A 17,094-nucleotide genomic window follows, 5' to 3' on the forward strand; every position below is an offset into this window, starting at 1 on the left:
CTTATGTGTAAATAAACTTACAAAAAGCATAACAAAAATTTGTTTTTAACTGAACATGGTGGTGTGATATATATTCCCCATGATAAGGGGGAAAAAAATATGCTAACCCTTTCAGTTCCAGAGTTATGAACCAAAATGCAAATGATATTATTGTTGATAGTTTATATCTCTTACTTACAGTTTCTGAAATAACGGACCTGTTTAGGGAGGCAAAGAAGAAGAAAATTTGAATTTTAATGCTTGGAACCCTAAATATATAATACATATGAATTTTACATGTCCCCTTTTAGGACCCTTCCAGTGACCAACAGGGGCAGCAGGAGGCCAAACAGAGGTAAAACAAACAATAATAACAGACAAAAGTTTTCTGATGCAGATTAAATTACATTGAAAGTTACTACTGTTTGAAAGGTTTTATGTATTTGTTTCATAATGTTGAACATGCTCTTTAAATATTTAAAATATCTGTTTATATTCAGTGGGTACGGAAAGTATTCAGACCCCCTTTAATTTTTCACTTTTTGTTATATTGCAGCCATTTCCTAAAATCATTTGTTCATTTTTTCCTTAATGTACACAACAGCACCCCATATTGACAGGAAAAAAACTGAATTGTTGACATCTTTGCACATTTATTAAAAAAGAAAAACTGAAATATCACTGAATATTCCTTAGTATTCAGACCCTTTGCTGTGACACTCAAATGTTTAGCTCAGGTGCTATTCATTTCTTCTGATCATCCTTGAGATGGTTCTACACCTTCATTTGAGTCCAGCTGTGTTTGATTATATTGATTGGACTTGATTAGGAAAGGAACTGCCTGAAGAGCTCAGAGACATAATTGTGGTAAGGCACAGATCTGGCCAGGGTTACAAAAAAAAAATTCTGCTGCACTTCAGGTTTTTAAGAGCACAGTGGCCTCCATAAACCTTTAATGGAAGATGTTTGGGATGACCAGAACCCTTCCCAGAGCTGGCTGTCCGGCCAAACTGAGCAAGAAGAGCCTTGGTGAGAGAGGTAAAGAAGAACCCAAAGATCACTGTTGTAAGGGAAACAGGTCAATTTAGCTCAAAGGGAATCATTTAGGATTTTAAAGGGAATTTGAACAGAATCACATTTCGTGGCTTATTTGACTTAATTAACCCTCGCATTACGTTACTCAATGATGTTAAAATTATATTAGTTACACCAGTATAGATCAGTCTGGCGGTGCTACTTGCATCTCCTGTGTTGAAATGGGGTTTCCCGATGTCGCTGACTGGCTGGAAGTTCAGTAGTCATTGAAGTGACATCTTGGGAAGCCCGTGGTTGGGTGTTGGCTGACGATGCAGAGTTGTGGGCTGGTTGAAGTTGAACGGGCACTCAAGGTCAGACTCAGTGTCACAGCGTTACAAAACTTAACGCAGAACACGAAACTCTCAAAAAGAAAAGAAACAAAAGTAAAAGAAAAAGTAAAGTTTGACGAGACTAGGTGGTATTTCTTCTCATCGTGGCTAAGTAACAGCAGGCGTGCAGGCCGAAGCACGCTGGAACCGCGCTCAAAGAACGCTAAAAGTCATGACTAAAAGCAAACTAAAAGCAGGCATGACTAATAGCAGAAGCAAGATGCAAGCTAAAAGCATGATTTGATGGTGTCCTAAGAATTTAAACTGGCCTGTTGGCCACACCTCAAATGTTGTCTAGACCAAATAAATCTAGTCTTTGCTCAGAGCTTAGATGGTATAGGGTCTAACATATATGTTGTTGGTTTAGATGATTTAACATGTTTATACAATTCTTCCTCTCCTATAGTAAAGAATGAGTGGTACTTTTCCTCGGGGGTTCTATAGTGCACTGTCTGATGCGATACTGTAGCTCATAGGTCTTCAACCCAGCTCCTGGGGACCCACTCTCCTGCAGAGATCAGCTCCAACCCTAATCAAACACACCTGAACCAGATAATCAAGGTCTTCAGGATCACTTGTAAAGTCACAGGCCAGGTGTGCTGAAGCAGGTTGGAAGTAAACTTTGCAGGACAGTGGGTCCCCAGGAGCAGGGTTGAAGACCTATGCTGTAGCTGACGGCTAAATGGTTGCAATTTTATCTCTAATAGTATTGATTTTAGAAGTAAAGTAGTTCATGAATGTAAATAAATTAATAAATTTATTTATTTAATTTAGCCACTGTATTGAATAAATACCTGGGGTTATGTTTGTTTTCTTCTAAAAGAGAAGAAAAGTAATCGGATGTAGCTGTTTTAATGCTTTTCTGTAGGATAGGTTACTTTCCCGCCAAGCAATACAAAATACCTGTAGTTTTGTTTTCCTCCAGCTGCGCTCCATTTTTCGAGCTGCTCTCTTTAGGGTGCGAGTATGCTCATTACACCATGGTGTCATACTTGTTTCCTTAACCTTCCTTAAGCGTAAAGTAGCAACTGTCTTTAAAATGCTAGAAAAGAGAGAGTCCATAGTTTCTGTTACATCAAGTTGTTCTGAGGTTTTGGATATGCTAAGGAATTCAGATACATCAGGAAGATAACTTAAAAAGCAGTCTTTTGTGGTAGAAGTGATGGTTCTTCCATACTTATAACAAGAAGTAGAATTTACCATTTTGGCTATATGAAGTTTGCACAAAACTAAATAATGATCTGAGTTATCACTTGGCTGCATAATTTCAACACGATCAACATCAATTCCACGTGACAGTATTAAATCTAGAGTATGATTTCGACAATGAGTAGGTCCTGAAACGTGTTGTCTAACCCCAATAGAGTTCAGAATGTCTGTAAATGCTGATCCCAATGCATCTTTTTCATGATCAACATGGATATTAAAATCACCAACTATTAAAACTTTATCTGCAGCAGGAACTAACTCGGATGTAAAATCACCAAACTCTTTAATAAAGTCTGTATGGTGCCCTGGTGGACTGTATACAGTAGGGCTGTCAACGAAAATTCTAAATTCGAATATGTATTCGATTAGCTTTAAAAAAAACGAATTTCGAAGGTGAAAATTAATATTCGAAAAAATAAAACATTTGGAAAAAAAGGCCCGCGATAGTAGAGGCGTGGTTTTTTGCTTTGCGAGTGGGTGCGCTAACGTGCCTGAGGCCGGTGGCACACTGGATGTGTGGCGTCTCTGCTGCGTGCCAGAAGCGTGGTGGCTGCTTCGCGTTTTCTGTGTCTTTACACACCAGAAGGGTGCCTGCACTGGTGCGCTGCTGCTGCTGTAGGTGACATAGAGGGAGGCCGCCGAAAAACCAGGCTCGTCTTCATGACAACAATATATATTTTTTTTTTTTACACACCTACTGATAGGACACAGTCAACAGTATTGACGGCAAAATAGAGTATGTTTGACAGGTGCAATATTTGAAAATCTATAATAATTTTTTTTATTACATTTATATCTGAATTTATGCCAAACTATAGACTTTCTAATATCAAAATGTCATGAATTAATATGTATTTGTGTACAAAATGACATATAAACATATTTTCCTAGTATATTTTGCCTTGAAACGCTTCCGACTTGCGTGCGTGTCGTGTGAAAAATAGGCGTCGGTTCTATTTCTAGCATGCACGCATTTTTCGTGCGGCTCGAGCCGCGCCTGAGACGCGCGTCTCACGCAGGTAGTCTGCATGCTCTAACCTGTTAACATGGGAGCCGAATTAAAAACAGACATGCCATGCAGCTGAGACGCTTGCGCCACGCATCCATTGATTTCGTTCATTTGTAAGGACATGAGACCGATCAGTATCGCAGATGGGGCAGGCTTCGGGGAGTTCTGTCAAGCAATGGATCCGAGGTTTGATTATTTATCGTTTCATGTCAAGAAAAAGTTCAATGTTTACCACAGCACAGCTCGCTCTGAGCATTCAATGTCAGTTCTATATGCTGTAAAACTTAAATTAATATTAATAATATTTGTTGCAATCACTGAATGAAGCCTGCTATATTTGGGAAAACAGTCGCGGCCTGAAATTACTTGCACAAAAATGTTTGTTCATTGAAATCATTATGCGCAGAGAACGTGAGGGTGAGAGAGCGTGAGGTCTGCAGTCTTGGCCATTAGTTGATTTCCTTGTTTTTGTGTAGGTAATACGTTGTCATATATGTTTAAACTTAAATAGATAATCCAACAAGTAGTTATGTCTCTTTGTATTATTTTGTCCTGTTTTTGACGTAATGTGCGTCATTGACAGCATGCGCAACCAAATGTTCCAATAGTTCGTATATTCGTGTATTTTTTAGAGGGAATATTCAAACGTAATTTGAGCAATTTTGACAGCCCTAGTATACAGTAGCCAGTACAAACATCACAGGGGATTTATCATTAACATTTGTTTCTCTGGATAATGTTATATGAAGCACCATTACTTCAAACGAGTTATACTAGAAGCCTGGCCTGAGAAATCCTGAAAACGTTGTTATAAATTGAAGCAACATCTCCCCCTTTGCCTTTTAGATGCGGCTCATGTTTATAACCGTAATCTTGGGAGGGTGGACTCATTTAAAATAATGTAATCAGGTTTTAGCCAGGTTTCTGTCAAACAGCACATCTAGATTATGATCATTGATCATTATTTACAAAAAGTGTTTTCGTAGAAAGGGATCTGATATTCAATAAGCCAAGCTTTATCATTTGTTTATCCGTATTGCGTTGGTTTTTTATTTGTTGAACCTCAATTAAATTGTTACTCTCTACTTGGTTTGGACGTTTTTGTTGTATTTTCTAGTTCGGGGAACAGACACAGTCTCTATAGTGTGATATCTAGGTGAAAGAGTCTCTCTTTGCTGAGAATTAACTGACCTCTGTGCAGAGATGTATAAAGTACTAGAGAACCATACTTGAGTAAAAGTACAAGTGCTCTATCAAAAAAGTGACTTGAGTAGAAGTAGAAGTGCTCTTTAAGCACCACACTTAAGTAGAAGTACTAAAGTATTCAACATTTTTTGTACTTAAGTATTGCAAGTAGTCTATTTTAAAATTTACTACTCAAGTACTGAAAGTAAAAGTAGAAGTATTGTGTTATGTAGCTATTAAAGAAAATAGTCAAAAGTTTGAACATATTGTTTTTACTATTTCAAATGATTAACCTAAAGGACAATCACAATTCCTTTGACTGTAACTTCTTGTAAACAAAAAACAGTTAGTAGGGTTAGTTAGCCCAATTTGCAAAATGATGTCATTGATAACTTACCCTCATGTTGTTTCAAACCCTTAAGACATCAGAGGGTCATTTAGAATTTTTTGAAGCATCGAAAATACATTTTGGTCAAAAAATAGCAAAAACTACGACTTTATTCAGCATTGTCTTCTCTTCCGTGTCTGTTGTAAGACAGTTAAAAACAAAGCAGTTTGTGATATCTGGTTCGCGAACGAATAACCGGATCTTTCTGAAACAGTCCACCAAATCGAACTGAATCGTTTTAAGAGTTAAAACAAACCAATATCCCGGAGTAATTCATTGACTCAAACAGTACACTGACTGAACTGATGTGAAGAGAGAACTGAAGATGAACACCGAGCCGAGCCAGATAATGACTCGTTCACGAGTCAAGAACCGTTTCTGTCAGACGCGTCTGATTCGTGAACCGATGAGCTGATGATACTGCGCATGTGTGATTTAGCGTGAAGCAAACCGACACACAGAGCGTCTGAACCGAACTGATTCTTTTGGTGATTGATTCTGAACTGATTCTGTGTTAATGTTATGAGCCCATGTGCAGTCAACGCCAATGACGCCATTGCATCGAGCGCAAAAGAATCGGTGAACTGTTTTCTTCAACTGGTTTATTGAATCGAACTGTCAGAAAGAACTAACGTTACTGGTCATCCGAAAACCCATGCAACCGGTTCCTGACTCGTGAACGAGTCATTATCTGGCTCGGCTCGGTGTTCATGTCTCTCTTCACAGCAGTTCAGTCAGCACGCCAGTCTCGCTTGATTCGCTCTATGATGTGGCAGCTTCATCAAACCTGCCATCTACAGTTCTGGCAGTGGTTTGTAATGGAATGATTCGTAACATTATTATAATTGTAATGAGTAACGATGCAGCACATAAAAAAAAATATTATTAAATAGTATTAAACTCAGCGAAAATATGTACCGAAGTAAAAGTGGAAGTAGGAGAAAAAAACAATACTCTAGTAAAGTACAGATACCGCCTTTTAGTACTTAAGTACAGTAGTGAAGTAGTTCTACTTCGTTACTATACATCTCTGCCTCTGTGATGTGAGGCAGCTAGACGGTCGGTTTTGCCAGTTTGTCTGCTTCTTGACCTGGGCCCCAGTTAGTCAAGTATAAACTCTAAGACTATTTGCCATATTTCTAGAGAGAAGAGCGGTGCCACCCCAGGAGGGATGGAGACCTATCTCTTTTCAACAGGTCGGGTCTGCCCCAAAAGCTTGTCCAATTGTCTATGAAACCCATGTTATTCTGCGGGCACCACTTAGACATCCAGCCATTGAGTAATGACAATCTGCTATGCATCTCATCACCACTGTAAGCAGGGAGGGGACCAGAGCATATTACAGTGTCTGACGTCATGCTTGCAAGGTTCAACACCTCTTTAAAGTTATTTTTATTGATCTCCGACTGGCGAAGTCTAACATCATTAGCGCCGGCATGAGTAACAATCTTACTGTTTTTACGTTTAGCATTAGCCAGCAAATTTGCTAAGATGTCAGGCGATCTGGCTCCCGGTAAACATTTGACTATGGTGTCTCTATATTCACGTTCCGAACAATAGAATTGCCAATAACTAGAGCACTTTCATCATGTTTCTAAGTGGGTGCATCACTGAGTGGGGCAAACCTGTTTAATGTTTTGATCAGAACAGAAGACCGGTGTTTTGCCCCACGACTATGCTGCCTCACTGTCACCCAGTTCCCCTGCTGCAGGGGCTCTGTTGTCCAGGGTTTCAGCGGGGTCATAAAAAGGCATAAAAACGTCCAGATTTTCCATACAATGTCATAAAAAACATTTAGCCATGTCTTAAATTGATATGCTAGTCCATTAATTTGTTCTTCCATCAAAATACGCTCACAGCATTCCTTTATTTCGCCTGTTGTAGTTCTGTATGAGGAATCTGAGTGGTATCACACTGGTATCACAGCGTTCCAGAACTACAAGGTCCATGCGGCAGCATACAGACTTGTCAGAAGGACTTTCACAGAAACCCGCGCGAACTCCGAACATACTGTATCATACTGAGTCACTGCTTAGCTTAATTGAAATCATCCTGGCTATCACAATGGGAAAATGTACCTTTAACGATCTATGGCTCGAAGACGGTGCGTTCAGTTGCTGGCTCAAGCCCGTCACTAACAATCGGTATCAAGCATCCAAACACAAGATGCGGAAAAGCTGAACTGAGTAGCTGGTTACTCGCGCACTGTGTTCGGTGCGGAGAGAGAGCTGCATATCATGGACAGTCCCTCCTGCACATGAACGAACAAATACTAATTGCAGTTTAAAAAAAAAAAAAAAAGGATGTGAAAGAACCCAATTCAGTACCACGGTGTTCAGGGCTCATGCTGAGAATGGCATCTCAAAACGCTTGTACACCGAATTTGCTTCTTTTTGCTCTTGTGCCGACAAATACATACAAAATATGGCAAAATACCCGCCTTGGAAAGTAAGCTCGAAAAACTTTTATTTTTCAGTTATTTGTCAGTTATTTCTTAAGTGAAAGTAAACAGTTGAGGAAAAAGATGCGTTCATAGTCTCTTAAAGTGACCGCGCCTAATTTAGCTACTAGCTGTTGTAATGTTAATCCAAGAAAATGAAAGAAAAATCACTCACTCCCCTTCACTATATTACTTTGTAGTTTTAACAATAATTTATGCACAGTCAAATTAAAAATTATCCAGACTCCAGATATAATTTTTGGTATACATATTTTAGTAGTAGGTACAGGACACTAATACATTTATGTAAGTGAGTATAAGCAAACTGTGATATACCCAAATAATCTTCATACAGTGAACTACTAGTGAAATGGATATAAATGTTTTATCTATCTATCTATCTATCTATCTATCTATCTATAAAATTGGGAACAAAAATCATTCAGCACCTTATAAAGCACCATGCATTTTTTTCTGAATTGCTAATGCAACCTTTTCACACCACAGTCTGAACAAAACTAAACATTGCGTGGTAATTGGTCAAAAAAGTATTGATAGTTGTGTAAATATTTTCTTCATAACAGTTCTGTAGTTTTGGTTGATTGTAATCCATTACGTATACATTTCTGTCAAAGTTATGTCATTATCGAGACGAATTTGTTCTGACACAGTTTATCTTTAAATTCTTGTCATATTTTATAACCATTTTAGAAGCAATAGCAAATAAACTGCAATAATGTGAAAAATGTTCACGGGGTCTGAATAAATTTTGGTTTGATTTATATTTAATTTTTACATTGAAGACTATCCAGTGCTATTTTACATTTAACTAGAATTAAAAGTTAGTGAACTAACTTTGATGTTGGCTTGGCCATCTTGCCATGGGGCAAAAGAGCCACAGTACTTGTGTGCCCAACATTCTTGAGTTGCCCCGCTGCAAAAAAATAATAAAAAATAATACCATAAAAAAATACACCTGCAACAGTCTTTTTCCATGGTCCCTTGCTGTTTCCTTTTTTAATAAAAAGCCTAGGCTATGATAACCACTACAACAGGGTTGTCTAGCTGAATGCGAAATAAGTCATGCAAAAACCATAATCTCCTAAATACCATTCAATTTGATGTTATTTTAATAGTACTGACGACATATTTTAAGTTTTCATACTACTGAAAAATTAAAGAAGGGACACTATATATAGTATACTTCGGCGAGTCAAGAGCTAAACAAAAAGTCCTGTTTCATTACAAAATACTGTAACTTTTATAAACTTTATACTATCACCACAAAATTTTAATTAATATTATAAAATCAATATTTCATAAAACTGAAACTTAAATATATTTTTTCTATAGGCTATACAAAACAGAAAAGAAAAAAGACTAAATAATAAGGCTGAATAAGCTGATCTATAGCATGTTAAATGGTGGTTGCCTGTCTATGAATGGTACACCCCTCTAAGCTCACAGAAGTGGTTTGACCCAAGTCCTCAGCATCCAATGACATTGACCTCTTCAAACTGATTTTTAACGTGTACTTCACGTGTATTTAACACGTGAAATACACGTTAAATACCCGATGATTTTTCACGTGTAAACAACACGTATTTAACGCGTTAAATAATATTGGATATAATATCGGAGTAATATAGTATTTTAAGAAGCTCTTAAAAAAATATATAAATGACTTTACCATGTTGTGCAGCGCCGATAAATAAATAATATTAAATCCGTGTTGTCTACGCATGAAATACACGTATTTAACGTGTTGTTGACGCGTTGAAAATTCACGTGTATTTGACCCTCTTGGCCTTCCATACACATTAGATATAATGAAGGGAGACGTGAAAAAAAGGACATCGCGTTGTTTTGATATGGATTACTTTATCACAGAATATTTGTTCGGCAGCACTTGTTTGGTTTAAAAGTAGACATGTCAAGCTTTCTATAGATATATCTCTCATGTCTCTTTGTTGAGTATTCATGGAGTTACAGTTCATTTTAATGACGTGTTTGTAAATGAAGATCAGCGCAGACCAAGGCTGCAGACAGCACACCTTGTTTGTTATCTTTATTTTATAAGTGCCCAAAGTTTTATGTTTGTATCCCCAAAAAAGTAGACCCTTTACAGATTCGATTGATGTATTGCTCTTCTCTGTACGATTAAAACTGAAAGTGTAATTTAAGTAATTTTCGGGGTTATCAGGAGAAAATTACTCAAAACGTGTATATGCGTTAATCGACTCCAGAGTTAAAAGGCTGTCGTGACTTTTTTTTTCCTTCCAGTATTCATAAGCTGTATCACGCTGTCAAATTATTTTTCATTTTGCACACATAAACAGCTCAAAAACACCTGAATTCTGCTCTTGTTGTGTTCTAATGGGTGGATTAGTGCATTCGCTGTGAAATTATTTTTGGAAGCTCTTAAAAAATGCTGATGAAGCGCTCATTTCTCTCTCGTCTTTCTCTCTGTTCTTTGGCCAGAGACATAATTTATTAATGAGATCTGACCCGGTAATAATAACATATGTTGGTTTAGCTTGTCAGTGTGAATGAAATGTGTAGCCTATTTATTTGTCCGATCTCGCCCCGAAACGCGGCTGTCATGTGGACTTCAAGTGTTCAGAGAAATACATTGCGAGCTCGCGGACATTTGGCTGCCGCGAATATATCATGTTATTACTTTAAACAGTTCAGAAACATCTGAATTTAGCTCTTGGTGTGTTCTAACGTGTGGAATGCGTGCAATCGCCTTCTTAAAAGGTCTTAAATAAGAAGGAATTCGCTCATTGTGAGCTTGTGTAGACAATGCCTGAGCTGAGCAGCAGCTGATTCTTCTCTCGTCTTTCTGACTGCTCTCTGCCCAGAAATAAATTATTAATGAGCCCTGACCCCTGTAATAATCAGATATGTTGGTTTAGCTTGTCAGTTTGAGGGAAATTGTACTATTTACTTGTATTTTTAACCGGTTTAAAAGTGAAACGAAAGACGACTCCTCCCCTTAATCTCTAACTGGTATAGCAACTAGGGGCGCAATTTTTCTCAGGCAATGTAAGTCTATGGGTAATGTATTTTTACATTTAAAAATTAATAAAATAAAAAAACTATAAGTCTGATCACTCTGAAAAGATATAGCAACAAGCACCCCTCTATCCCGCAGGTGTCTGCCGAGTTTGGGGCTTGTAGCTTTAAAGCCCTAGGAGGAGTATCGTTTAGTCTAAGAAAAATAATAAGAAAAAAAATGTTTAAATAGCATAACAGTATGTTGGCTTGTTGCCAAGCCAACATAATTATTCGGTTTCTGTACCTGGACACCTACAAACTTGAAAAAAACTGAAACATTGTGTAAATAGCAAAAATAAATAAAAATTAACGAACATACAAATTAAAAAATTTCAAACAGGGCCCACTGGTACAACCTTCAGCGGAGCCCCGCAAACTCCAGCTACGGTCCTGGCTGTGGGTGTTGAATACTGTGACCAAACACCAATAACACTTGTTATTTTGGAAAGTAATGCCATAAAATAATAGTTAATTCACAATGTTACAATTGTTAAGTGTTCCTGTGTTCTTGATACTCAAGAAAAAAAGGCGAAGGCTTCAGTTTCTTAATCATAAGACATAATAGAATAATTCTTCAAATATTAAAACTTGTTACTTTCAATGAAAGTCAATAATAAAAAAAAACTTTTGAAAGGAATTTCAATGACTGAAGTTATTTATCGTAATTCGTGTAGGTCATAAATTCAAATCCTAATAGTCATGAAAAGGTCTTAAAAAGTATTAAATTTGACTGATTAAACCCTGCAGAAACCCTGGTTGTTGGAACCGAACAACATACAGGAATCCCTGAGCTAGACGCATCCAAAGCCGTATCTAGAGCCCTAACATTCTTACTCTCCTCAATTAAAATTTGGATGCGTGTCTCTAATTCGGAAATCTTCTCTGTCAGCCTAACTATTTCCCTGCATTTATGACATGTGAATCCCTCATCACCGACAGAGATAGATAAACTGTACATGTGGCAAGAGGTGCAAATAACAATAGCATGAGAAGCCATTACTCACCGTGCTTGATGAAATATTCTTACCACAGTTGTTTGATGAACTTGTGAAAAACTGGAGCCAGTGAGGAGAGGAGAAAAAACAGCGGCAGGTTTGAATGAAAATGCTAAAGACAAGCTAACGAGTGTTAATGCAATGCAGGTGTACTGCACTCAAGAATATAAAATTTTAAAAAATTTATCTAATAAGATTGATCCATAATATCAGAAATATGGTGTGAATTAAGTTATATTTTATCACTTTAAAAAACAGAGAGTGATAGTAAGATAAAGATTCTAGAGAGAGAGAGAGAGAAAAAAAACAGCTACACGGAGCTACGATCATCTCCAGCAAGGCCAACAGGAAAGAAGCAGAGAAAACACTGTCTAACAGCGACATCTGCAGTCAGGAGTGGCCCGACGGAAGCCGGGCACATGAAAGCTCCCATGGAGTTTGCTAAAAACACCTGAAGGACTCTGGTCTGATGAGACCAAGATATAACTTTTTGGCCTTAATTCTAAATGGTTTGTGTGGAGAAAACCAGGCACTGCTCATCACCTGTCCAATACAGTCCCAACAGTGAAGCATGGTGGTGGCAGCATCATGCTGTGGGGGTGTTTTTCAGCTGCCGGGACAGGACAACAATCGAGGGAAAGATGAATGCGGTACAGGAGTACAGGAATATCCTAGATGAAAACCTTCTCCAGAGTGCTCAGGACCTCAGACTGGGCCGAAGGTTCACCTTCCAACAAGACAATGACCCTAAGCACACGGCTAAAATAACGAAGGAGTGGCTTCACAACAACTCCTTGACTGTTCTTGAATGGCCCAGCCAGAGCCCTGACTTAAACCCAATTGAGCATCTCTGGAGAGACCTGAAAATGGCTGTCCACCAACACTTACCATCCAACCTGACAGAACTGGAGAGGATCTGCAAGGAGGAATGGCAGAGGATCCTCAAATCCAGGTGCTTCTACTAAATACTGAGCAAGGGTCTAAATACTTAGGACCATGTGATATTTCAGTGTTTCTTTTTCAATAAATGTGCAAAAATGTCAACAATTCTGTGTTTTTCTGTCAATTTGGGGTGCTGTGTGTACATTGAGGAAACATGTAAATGAACTTAAATGATTTTAGCAAATGGCTGCAATATAACGGAGTTAAAAATTTAAGGGGTCTGAATGCTTTCTGTACCCACTGTACATTTACATTTAGTTATTAAGCAGATGCTTTTTTCCAAAGCAACTTACAAAAGAGGACAAATTGATTTTGTGCCTCTTTGGTTTGACACTATAATGTGCCGTTTACTTGTAGAATGTGTGCTTTTAGAGGGCACATAATTCTGAATAAGTGAATTTAGGTAAAGGGGTGCAGAACCAATGGTGGGTTTGTAGGCAAACATCAATGCATTGAATTTTATGTGAGCAGCTATTGGTAGCCACTAGCCAGTGCAAATTGATTAACATTTAACACATTTTAATAAAATTTAATTGAACACTAAACTTACTACTTTATAAATGGCAGAAACCATTCAAATGAACCACACTTATTTAGAGGAATTAAAAATTTTTTTGACCTTTTTCACCCTTTTTACGTAATTTCACTTTTCCTTCATTGCCTAGACAGATTGTGTCTGAACAGTTTTTATCATTTTGACTTTAACAGAGAGACTGAGATGAGAAACTCTATATTGGCTCAAGTCTTGGATCAGTCTGCCCGTGCCAGGTGTAAGTCCATTTACAAACCTTTGCAAGCGTCACTAGTATTGTCATGTAAACAGGGTTTGGAAGGTTACATTTAATATGTATTTCATTACAAATTACAAAATTTGTGCTGCGAAAAGTTATTTGTAACATTTTTGTTGACATCCGCTAAACATAGGACTTGGATTTCCGATTTTTTTATTTATATATTTTTTTAAATTATCTTTTAAGCAACAAACAAGAAAGAAGGAAAGTGTGCATAAACAAAATGTTTACTTGGTATTTAATAGCCAAACTGGCTTTTGGCTATTGAAAACAATAACCGTAACTGCACAGGAAGTAGCCTACATTCAGTACAAACATAGATGATACAGACATCAGCATTTAGCTTTTGTTTTTGAATTGGGTTGAAACTACAGAGAACTGGCCTTAAATTAAAAGATTAACTGTAACCATGTGAAATTAAAGGCAATAACTGCATAGTTCTACAGTCCAAACAACAAAATCAACACCCATTCAATAAGATGTTTCTTAATCAGCGTTCAGTATTTGTTTTAGTTTTTAAATTTGGTTAAAAAAAAAAGGTCTTTACCAGTGAGACTAAATAAAAGTAAGCTATATAAATACTTTATTCCAAAATGTTAAAATCAAATAATGTTGAAATTTGGGTAATGATTCACATCTATATTTTTTTTACTTGAGCCAATGAAAAATAAATAATTTATTGTCCCAAGTAAAAAAAATGTAGATGTGAATCATTAACCTAAAAAAAAATTATTGGATGAATGAAACTTTTTTTTGAGTGTGCTGCAGCAGGTGATTTTTAAATCAAAATTAAGTCAAGGTAAAATAAAAATAATCATCCTAATGCAGAGCTGACATTTACTTCTGGTTTTTCAAACGTGTATGCAGGTTCTAATAAAAAAAAAAAAGAAACATTTCAGTTTTGTCACAGTTTAGTCCGTTTCGTTTCTCATCCAACACGTGAGAAGTTGATCTGAACATCTCTTCACGGTCTACTAGTGTTCAGGGCGCGGACCGGTACAGCTATAGTGCGCGCAGAAAAGGGCTCTTATTTGTGCACCAGTACAACAATGGCTGTTCGCTTCCTGCTATCTGTGCCTCAGACACATGGGCGTAGGTTTGGTCTCAGCTTTGGCGGGGACACCCCCATACCCCCCCACCCCGAAATTCTTTTGTTTTAAGATACCAGTGATTTAATGGTGATTTTTCCTTTTTTATTTCAGACTGTTGGCAATACAGAATATCACAATACAGAAGTGAATCTACTTAATTTTATTATATTGTATCCTGACCCCGATATACCAACCTGAATACTGTCCCTAAAGAGCTAGTAACTGTATAATCTCAAAAATGCACTCTCAAAAAATAAAAATAAAAACCTGAGACTGTGTAATGCTGACATAAATTATGTACATTGGTATTTACACTAACAAAAAATACTATGCCACAAGGAAACAAATCTAAATAAATAAATATAATAACCTTTTTCTATAATAAACACTATTTACCCTCCAGTACACTCACGTTTATGTTGACTGCAAGATTCTAAGTTAAGGTACAGGCTAATTGACATTCAGTTACTTGCTAACGTAGCATTCTATCATCCTGGGTAACACGTACTATCACCAGTTAATACTATTTTCCACAGTAGAATCTGCATCTGAAAGCCTGGTCAGTCACTACTGCTAGTTTATTTGTGTGGCTAGCTAGTTATCTTGCTTACTTACACTCTCCCTTTCTTCTTCTTGGGTGGCATCTACAAAGTTCAAAAAGGGGCAAAAAAAATGAATATTAAAATGTTTTTATTATGGCCTTTGTATGTGGTAGAGAGACAGCCCTGGCAACTTACCGTCAGCGTCGTCAACATGCACGCGCGCTCACACACACCTCCCGCTCGCTGCTAGTGCAAGCACAAAAGTAGTCCCGGCCTGTGCGTGTAGCCTGTCAGATACCCCGCCGCCAATCAAATTATGTTTTTTCTTGTACTGTCGTCGTCCTGACCGTTAGAATCGATCCAAATAGCAGTGCAAAGATCCAAATAGCAGTTCAAAGGAGCTTGCTAAATATTGGTGGGGACAAATTTGTCATCAAAATATTGATAGGGACTAGTACATAGCGTCCCCCCCTAAATCTACGCCCATGGTCAGACATGTAGTTCTGCATTTCCAGTGCTGAACGGCTGCCTGTGTCCTGCACACAGATTTCGAAATACTTCCACACAAATGACATAGCGAACCATTACAATGTATTCTGTGCACGAGAGCGCACTTCCGTAAAAATTGGCCAAAGAAAGACCAAAAACCGTCCGGTTCCGATTTATGGCTGGTCAACCGGTGCATCCCTAGTTTTGGCTGTAGTAACCGAATGCGGCACACTGTTTGATTGCTGAATGGAGGAAGACGGACCGCCACAGTGGAAAGAGTTTACGTGAACTTGAATTTAATGTTTTCAATATTAATCTGTACCTCACACAGAATTATGAACTGCTTCATAACACTTTAAATATTGTGCACGAAAATGTTTTGGATTAAAATGCTGATAAAGTCAAGAAAAGATGATACATCAACACATGACAGTATGATTGAAATTTTAAAATGTAAAAAAATATTACTAATAATAAATACATTTGAAAATAAATTAAAAAAAACGTTTATTCTGTGGCACCTCCACTGTGGCATTCTCCTTACTCAGTTTTTTTTTTTTTTCTTGTGGAGCCCCGAGATTGTTCTTGTGCATTACCAAACATGTTTCTGCTTCCGTTTACCATTTTTGATGTGCTCATGTATGAACATTGATTTTCTTTTCAAGGATGAACAAAAAACTTGTAGGTTTGGATCAGCATGGATGAGTGAGGCTGTTTACACTAGTGCGGTTTCGTTTTAAAACAATCCTCATCTACATTTGCGTTTTCACTGCATTTCAGAAACGATCTCCATCCAAATTACACAACCGTAAATGCAGGTCACTTGACATTTCATGCAGGTACAACAATGGGCCTGATTTTGTTTACACGGTCGTCAATGATATGCAGAGGAAATGTTGGCAGCCACACCACCAAAAGTCTCTGTTTTGGTATATTTACACTAAAATGCAACCCTGGAGTTTTTTAACTAAAACGGGTTTTGCAGCGTTTTCAAAAGTCTCCAGTTGAGGGTTGAAACGCTGGAGTAGTGTAAATTAAACGTGTAAATGTAACCATAGCAAAAGTAATGCTTTTTAAAACGAAAAAGCACTAGTGTACGCTTAACCTAAATAATTATATAATTTTTACATTGTTGTGTGAACCCTTTTAAAGGTGCTGTATGTAATTTATTTGACTGTACTAAGTATACAAATACCATAAAATGTTTTCAGATATTTAGGATACATTCTATGTTGACTGACTTGTTTCTTAGAAACAATGCTAAAGGCTAGTTTTTATAGTTTAAAATGTGTTCCATGTTGGAATATCTGTTTGTTTTGGTATGTGAGATTCTCTGATGCAGTACTCATTTCAACTGCTAGCTGTCAATATTCCATACCGCACCTTTTATATTTAAAACTAAAATCTACACTAATTATGTTGTCGCTCTTTTATTTAGTGAGCAATTTGGCTCTTGTAAAGCCAGATAAAGCAAAAGCTGTCGAGAATTACCTGATACAGATGGCTCGCTTTGGACAGCTTGGAGGAAAAGTAAGAAAGCAGATGAAGCATGATTCATAATGTGTTTA

General features: G+C 37.4%; 1 protein-coding gene and 1 pseudogene across 2 annotated transcripts in view; one reads left to right on the forward strand and one right to left on the reverse strand.

Moving 5' to 3' along the window:
• LOC127934052 (uncharacterized) overlaps nucleotides 1–17,094 on the reverse strand; it is a 61,305-nt pseudogene that overhangs the window by 31,631 nt on the left and 12,580 nt on the right.
• The window catches only part of pdcd5 (programmed cell death 5), a 35,541-nt gene that overhangs the window by 17,827 nt on the left and 620 nt on the right, over nucleotides 1–17,094 (forward strand). For both annotated transcript variants that reach the window (XM_052531251.1, XM_052531252.1), the window contains exons 2-4: nucleotides 291–334; nucleotides 13,322–13,383; nucleotides 16,965–17,056. In XM_052531251.1, the coding sequence (XP_052387211.1) occupies nucleotides 291–334; nucleotides 13,322–13,383; nucleotides 16,965–17,056 (198 nt within the window). The remainder of the gene's footprint in view (nucleotides 1–290; nucleotides 335–13,321; nucleotides 13,384–16,964; nucleotides 17,057–17,094) is intronic.

This window comes from Carassius gibelio, chromosome A18, assembly GCF_023724105.1.
Source record: "Carassius gibelio isolate Cgi1373 ecotype wild population from Czech Republic chromosome A18, carGib1.2-hapl.c, whole genome shotgun sequence".
Taxonomy (NCBI): Eukaryota; Metazoa; Chordata; class Actinopteri; order Cypriniformes; family Cyprinidae; genus Carassius; species Carassius gibelio.